We start from the raw sequence: 7,635 nt of genomic DNA on the forward strand, positions 1-7,635 counted from the left end.
TTCATATAAGTATAAAATATAGAATGAAATATAATAACAAAAGCGTAAATTGAGATTTATAATAAAGTAATTTTTAAACGACGTTCATCGAGTGAATATCTGTTTTAAAAAATTTTTTATTTAACTGTTACTATAAAAAGAAAAGCTTTAATTTTTCACTTCAGTTATTGACTATTATATATATATATAGTTTAAAAATATTGATAGCTAATATAAATAATTAAATTTAATATTAATTAAATTGATTGATAAATACTTCCATCGAATTAACTTTTACTTTGATCTACGAGAAACGCAGGTATAAGATAGCGTCTGTAGAAAGTGCGAAAAATTTTGCAGGCACGTTGAGCACGTGGACGTGCTCGAAGCGCGAAGAAGGAAAACAACTCGGATCCGCAAGAATCAAATCGAATTCCGCGCCGATCGTCATCTCCCGGGTGACTGGCACCACGTGACACGAGATTAGCCGAAGGAACAGACGAAGGTACCGAGGTTATAAATAGCGGCCACCAGGGAGCGGGGAGTCTCTTTTACTTTCCACACTGTGCCGTAGTGCATTCGCTCCGCGCTCTTCCGTCTATTACGTCCTGTGCTGTGCTGGTGTAGGGTACCACTCGTGCAAAACTAAAGTAGGGTGTAGAGATCATACGGACTACGGACCTTTATTATTCGTGCGCATTTTTCATTAATCGTTGACGACGTCAGAGGAACCGAGCGTGTCTACAGAGTTGCAGTACGCAGCCACAGCATACAATCGCGAATAGAAGAGAGTAAAGTAGTTGGCGAAGAGCACGAAAAGAAGGAAAATGCCGGAGACCGCTCATCACATGAACGGATATGCGAACGGACACACGCCGCCCGAGCTGCAACAGGACACCAGTTTTCTCTTTACATCAGAGTCCGTTGGCGAAGGACATCCAGGTAGGTACCCGAAAAAACATACGTTTGTCTCATAACTCGCTCGCAATTCAGCCGATCTCGTGCAACTCGGTCCTAAGTTTCCATGTCGCCGCGGTGAGTCGCGTGTGCCGCCATGAAACTCGATGAACGAGCCACACATATATACCGCGTGCGCACGCCGCAATTTTACCCTTCCTTCGCGCTTTTCTTACTTTCCATAAAAGCTTCGAAATGCGGGGATATGGTGTTACGTTGCCCGTTCATTAGTTGCCCTGATCTTTTTCCTTGATCACCTCGAACAGTCTAGCATTAATCGTGTCTGGACACGATAGATACATGATTATGCGTGCACGTTCTCTTTCGAATTGGTATCGAAATAGAAACCGAACACCTCCGGCATCGCCATGTGCTCGTTCATGTTGTAATTTATGCACCATAATTTTTTTACAGATTTAGTTTTTCTTTCACTGTTATTTCATTTCCTTCTTCATTTCTATACTTATTCATTAGGTACTTTTCCAAAATTTCTTATCACACGTGCATCTAATTCCACGCAGTTTTTCAACCGTTTTGCATCATATCACGCGACACATCTTGTTAACTTTGGATATACTCAATTCTTTTCTGATCACCAATTTTTCAACAAACTTATTATTTTCTAACCGTCGATAATTATGGTTTTCTAATCTAACCTAAACTATGTACCATAACATTTATTATAATGATTTTGTACATCCTCTTTATTCATCCTCATAAGAACTTCAATATTATAAAAACTTTATATTAGATTGTAGTGTAACAGATATTTAATTAATATCATTATGCAACTAATATCTGTAATCATACATTTGTATGTGTTTACAAATATACATTTTTGTATAGTTTTATATGGGTCTAAAGAGGATACACAACTGATTGATTTGAAAAATATTAAATTCTATATGTACACTATAGTTACAATAATTTGTTTAATTTTTTTTAGATAAAATGTGTGATCAAATAAGTGATGCCATTTTAGATGCACATTTAAAACAAGACCCTGATGCAAAAGTGGCTTGTGGTAAGTTCTCACAAAGTAATCTTAATCTTTTAATGATTCCTAACTGTTCACGTTATAACCTCTATTTATAAACTGGTCTGTTCTACCTTGAGTTAATTTTGAAACACAGAACTCTGAAGAAATCTAATACTCGATACACTGCCTATGTAGTAGAGTATTGTTTAATGTAACAAAAATATCAATTCCTGGTTTTGTTTTATGCATTATGCTTTTTAATTATCTAGAAACTGTGACAAAAACTGGAATGATATTACTGTGTGGTGAAATCACGTCAAAAGCTGTGGTAGACTACCAAAAAATTGTACGGGACACTGTTAAACACATTGGATATGATGATTCTTCGAAAGGTAAATAAACTTGTATCTATCTCCTTTTTTTTAATGATGTATGTTTGTAAAACCCTTTGACACCCTTAAAATTTTGTTGAGTTTATTTGATCTTTTGTACACCTAAAACATTTAAAATTTTCCTTGCTAACATAAAAAGATTTCCATTTTCTGTATGACATACGCATGCCCTGTGGCCGGATGAAAACTTTATTATCTTGTTCCTCTTAAAATTCGCCTCATGTGGTTCTCCAGAATCAAGTCTTGTAAATACACGGTCGAATCATGGCACGAAAGCTTCCAGCACTAAATAATCTTTTGAGCGCTTATCAAACTTGTATATTAAATTTTTAAAAACGTGTGTGTATATTGTGTAATGAAAGGATGTGCTTTACGCTACATACATGTTAGTAGTTGGACTTGAGAAAATTCCATGACTCGATCGATTGGATAACCAATATCCTGCTCATTATCTTTCGGAAAGAATAATGGAAGAACACATATGAATATGTAACGTAAGCATATCATGATCGTGGCAGGATTCGATTGGCGTACGTTGAACCTTTTGGTGGCGATCGAACAACAATCTCCAAATATCGCTGATGGTGTTCATGTGGACAGGGAAGAGAAGGACGTGGGTGCAGGTGATCAGGTACATAACCCATTCTCAGCCCGTGCCGCAGAGCAGCCATATAATTCAATAACATTCTGTTTGCTTTATCTTTTCCCTCTCTTATAATATTTTTTTTTATAAAACTTTATAACATAACACTTCCCTTATATTCAGCGTGAGTGTGTCAACTTGTATGTGAGTGAATGTTATATGTAGTTCTGCAAATATCTAGTATGTAATGTATAACATAAGATAGTTTAATTTATCAGGAAGTATACTATCTTCGATCATGCTATAGGGTTTCCTCAAAACTACAACCTTCTAAAAGGCTTATTAAACAAACATGATCATAATTATTATAATAGAATATATCTTTATATTTAACAACATGAGTTATTTTGTACAAATGTCTTCTAAATAGGCTTTTAGTGTTTTATAATATATTAACGGAGATAAAACATTTAGAAATACCATTATTCATATTAGGCAGGTAAAAACATTTTTCCTTTCACCTTCTTTTAAAGTAATGAATTACTGAATTATCAAAACACAGATACTTAGGATTAGGGTTGCTCAAGGAAATACACTAAACTGGATCATGAACTATTTAAAATCTTATTTCGTTGGGATAATATTGATATTCGAGATACTGAATATTTTTGTCTCATTCATATAATTTCTACAGGTTTTGACTACAAACTCTGCAGTGTTCTACTGGCGCTTGATGCCCAGTCGCCAAATATCGCGGCAGGAGTTCATGAAAATCGTAGTGACGAAGAAGTGGGCGCAGGAGACCAGGTCAATTAGCATTCTGATCATTCACTTGAACTTTCTGTTCTTCTCTCTGTCGTACCTAATATTATTATTGATTTATACTTCCTCAGCTTTCTAAATAACATGTAGTACTTTTATTTATATTATTTCTACTTGCAGTCAATGTTTAATAGTGTAAATATTATGTTTCTGCATTCAATTTCTTCTAAAACTATCATAGCAATGTTTTATCCCTTAGTTTAGTGTTTCTGCTATTTCTTTCTATATTGTACGTAGGCACTGCTGCTATATGAACTGTCAGTTTCTCATTGTTGCCTTAATGTGGTTATGGTAAAGGCATGTGTATCTTACTAGAATTTATTTATTCCATGTTTAGTTTTCAATTCCTTTCATAATGTTTTCCTTTTCTGTCTTGGTACAGTTTGTCCTCTTGTGGATTGAAGCAAACCATACTTTAAGTTCTCGGAATTTTGCGTGTGTGACATAATATAGATAAATTAAGTGATTTCATGGATTATTTTTATATTGGAATTGATTATTTGTACTTTCATAAAATTTAGGAACTTCTAATATTCAATTCGTATTTACTTGTATAACTATCATTTATTTGTTTCTATATTACAATGTAAAACAAATATAAAATTCATTACATTTTAATGGCATAGAAATTTTTAAAAAACTAATAATCCTGCATGCATATCATTCACCTTCGTTTCTAATCAGTTGTAAAGAGTTTTATTTCATCTTTAATCCACACTATCACCGGAGTGTGTGTTCAAAATGAATTCACAAGGTATTGAATTATCCCAACACACCTCAATTACTCCAATGTTCTCTTGTTAATAATTCTGCTCTGTATGGCACCTTCCTTGCACATTATGACGTAAATTTTCTTAATATCTTCTTAATTCACAGCTAACTGTTATAAGTATGTAGAATGACTTAACACATTCTTCCAAGCTGTGTATATAGCTGTGTACATGCATCGTTTTGTGTTTTTTATTAATGCTTAATTTTCTATATTAAGAATTTACGTATTATCGCAAATTAATAAAAAAATACTTATAAAAATCTATCTTCTGCTTCAAGTTTATATCTCGTAAATTTTAGCTGGAATAACTCAAATTCTTCTATCAGGGTCTGATGTTTGGATACGCGACAGATGAAACCGATGAATGTATGCCACTGACTGTTGTATTGGCGCATAAATTAAATCAGAAGATCGCAGAATTAAGGCGAAGTGGTGAACTATGGTGGGCGAGACCAGATTCCAAAACACAGGTTTGTTATTGTTAAGAAATATATTGTAATTTATACAAGCTTTAATTAATAAAGATTCGGTGATGTTATGTAGTATTTGCTACTCTTGATTGCTATGATGTAATTACATTTACTGAGAATATTGTAATGTTGTTATTTTTAAAAAAAATTTCTATGAACATAACTATGTTTAATGTGACTTAAATTTATAAAATAGGTAACCTGTGAGTATGTTATGGATCATGGTGCCTGTGTACCTATAAGAGTTCACACAGTAGTAGTATCACTGCAACACAGTGAAAAAATTGGGTTAGAGGAATTGCGTAAGGCAGTTATGGAAAAAGTCATTAAAGAAGTAATTCCAGCAAGGTATCTAGATGACAGAACAGTTTTCCATGTCAATCCATGTGGGTTGTTTATTATTGGTGGACCACAGGTAATATAAGACTTCTTATATTATATTTAAATAAACTTCTATTTGAAATATTTAATAGTACATTCTCCTCATTTATTAGAGTGATGCTGGTCTCACTGGTCGTAAAATAATAGTAGACACTTATGGAGGTTGGGGAGCTCATGGCGGTGGTGCATTTTCTGGTAAAGACTTTACAAAAGTTGACAGATCTGCTGCTTATGCAGCGAGATGGGTTGCTAAGTCTTTGGTAAAAGCTGGTTTATGCAGACGTTGTCTTGTACAGGTATGTATTATTAATATTTCAGTGCCTTTTGATTGAAATGAGAAAAAGAAATTCAATTGTTTTTACACATATAGTTAAATTCTACTTGTTGATAGTAAATGTGCATATTAAGAAATGGTAACAGAATGAATCATTCAATTTTTAGGTTTCATATGCCATTGGCGTGGCAGAGCCTCTTTCAATTACAGTTTTTGACTATGGTACATCTAAGTTATCTCAAAACGAGCTTTTAGATATAGTTAATAAAAATTTCGACTTACGACCAGGAAAAATTGTTAAGTAAGTATATTTATGTAAGATTAATAAGTATTATGAAGAATGTTAATGTAAAACTAAACTTAATTAAGTATTCATGTAAGATTATTCAATGATGCAACGTAGTATTTGCTACTCTTGAGTGCCATGATGTAAAAAAGTTTACTGAGAACAATCGCCATATAATAGTTTTAATTATTTTCAACGTGCTTAATCTTAATAACAAAATATCTTAATCTTAATAACAAAATTGTTTCAGGGAGTTGAATCTCCGTAATCCTATCTATCAACAAACCAGTACCTACGGACACTTCGGTCGAGAAGGATTCACTTGGGAACAGCCAAAAACTCTAATTCTCGATTGATGAGAGCATATATTTTAAGATGGTTTGACGTTCCTTATCTTGGAATGTCTATCAATTCGCTCTCAGTAATCATGTATATCTCGTAAACGTTTCCGAGATTTTCCAACATCCGTGCTACATTCGTGAAGTCCATCAATTCCTTTTGCCAATTTAGTACTAGCAGGAAAAATGACATACTAGTTTTTTCCACACCATGAGGTACTTGGTATTATGTGGTATAGTACAAATTTTTTGTTGATGTAACACGCAGGCGAAGACAGTCATTTTTCCTTTATACTACGAAAAATGAATTGAAGTTTATCAGTCATTAGGTATAATGAAACTATCGACAAAGGGAAAGGTGAACTAAGCCTATTGTGAGTTTGTGCCTGTTCATGTATTCGTAATAATCGCGCAAGGTATTTTACCTAACAAATGGCACAACTCATTACTATGGCTTGTAAATGGTGTGTTGTAAGTAAATGTAATAAAAGAACAATAAGAATTTAGAGTGAGGAACGTTCAGCATTTGAAAAATGTAAATTTGTAACATCAGGCCGTGCCTCTAAGCAAAATTTTTGAGATGAATGTGGTCTCTCAGACTTTTAGCGGTATTAGTACTTTATGAACGTACATGAAAGGTCGACATTCACCCAACGTGTGAAGTGATTGAATACATTTTAATAATCTGTGTTTACCTTTCCCAGCAATTTCCGTCAATAATAACCGAGCTTTCGTGTACGTTTTCTTCTTCATTAGAATTATTGATTGAGTGCAAATGTACACTGGTGATGACCTATGTATGTTAATTTCAGCAAAGTGGGGAAACGAATCAATTAAAATGACCAATTACGAACGGGACATACTTTTCATATTGTTTAAAACCTCTATAACACAGTGGAATATAATATTGACCAGGGGTTAATAATATTGCATTTATTTAAATTTGCTTGTTAGTTAAAGTTTAGTATATCATATTTCTCAATTATGTTTGAATTTAAGTAATCGCGATATTACTAACTCCTGTATTTATATATGTATTACCAATATTTCCCTCTTTGCTCCATTTCAATAGATAATTATGATAGACATTGTCGATCTTACAATGTATAGCGAATAATTAAAAAATCGAAACTATAAGACCTTATTTTATGAGGGTCTAGTAAATAAAAATCGTGTGGCGGAGCTCGATTATATGACTTTTTCAATTTGTAGTGTGAAACTCTGACACTATCATGTTTTAAAAATCAACAGAAATGTAAATGAAATTTAGTAATTTCCTTCCGTTAGATTATAATGGTCTATCGTGTAATGGTATTGGCAATGTAAAGATGCACAAGATCATCATATGCAAGTCATAATAAAAAAGATTTTTTAATAAAATATTAAACTGTTATTCACTGTA

The 7,635-nt window shown here is 33.3% G+C and overlaps 1 protein-coding gene across 3 annotated transcripts; it reads left to right on the plus strand.

Moving 5' to 3' along the window:
* Positions 1-523: 523 nt before the first annotated feature.
* Positions 524-7,635, plus strand: Sam-s (S-adenosylmethionine Synthetase). 3 transcript variants are annotated; one of them, XM_076387497.1, is made up of 9 exons: positions 524-921; positions 1,883-1,960; positions 2,185-2,307; positions 2,826-2,938; positions 4,811-4,954; positions 5,151-5,369; positions 5,449-5,631; positions 5,777-5,910; positions 6,146-7,635. In XM_076387497.1, exons 1-9 carry the CDS (start codon positions 807-809, stop codon positions 6,249-6,251), a joined length of 1,215 nt encoding a protein of 404 aa, XP_076243612.1. In that variant the 5' UTR covers positions 524-806; the 3' UTR covers positions 6,252-7,635. The 3 variants fall into 3 exon arrangements, with proteins under 3 accessions (XP_076243612.1, XP_076243607.1, XP_076243621.1); XM_076387492.1 differs by lacking the exon at positions 2,826-2,938 and adding an exon at positions 3,585-3,697; XM_076387506.1 differs by lacking the exons at positions 524-921; positions 2,826-2,938 and adding exons at positions 1,059-1,268; positions 3,585-3,697.

Source organism: Calliopsis andreniformis, chromosome 2 (genome assembly GCF_051401765.1).
Source record: "Calliopsis andreniformis isolate RMS-2024a chromosome 2, iyCalAndr_principal, whole genome shotgun sequence".
Classification (NCBI taxonomy): Eukaryota; Metazoa; Arthropoda; class Insecta; order Hymenoptera; family Andrenidae; genus Calliopsis; species Calliopsis andreniformis.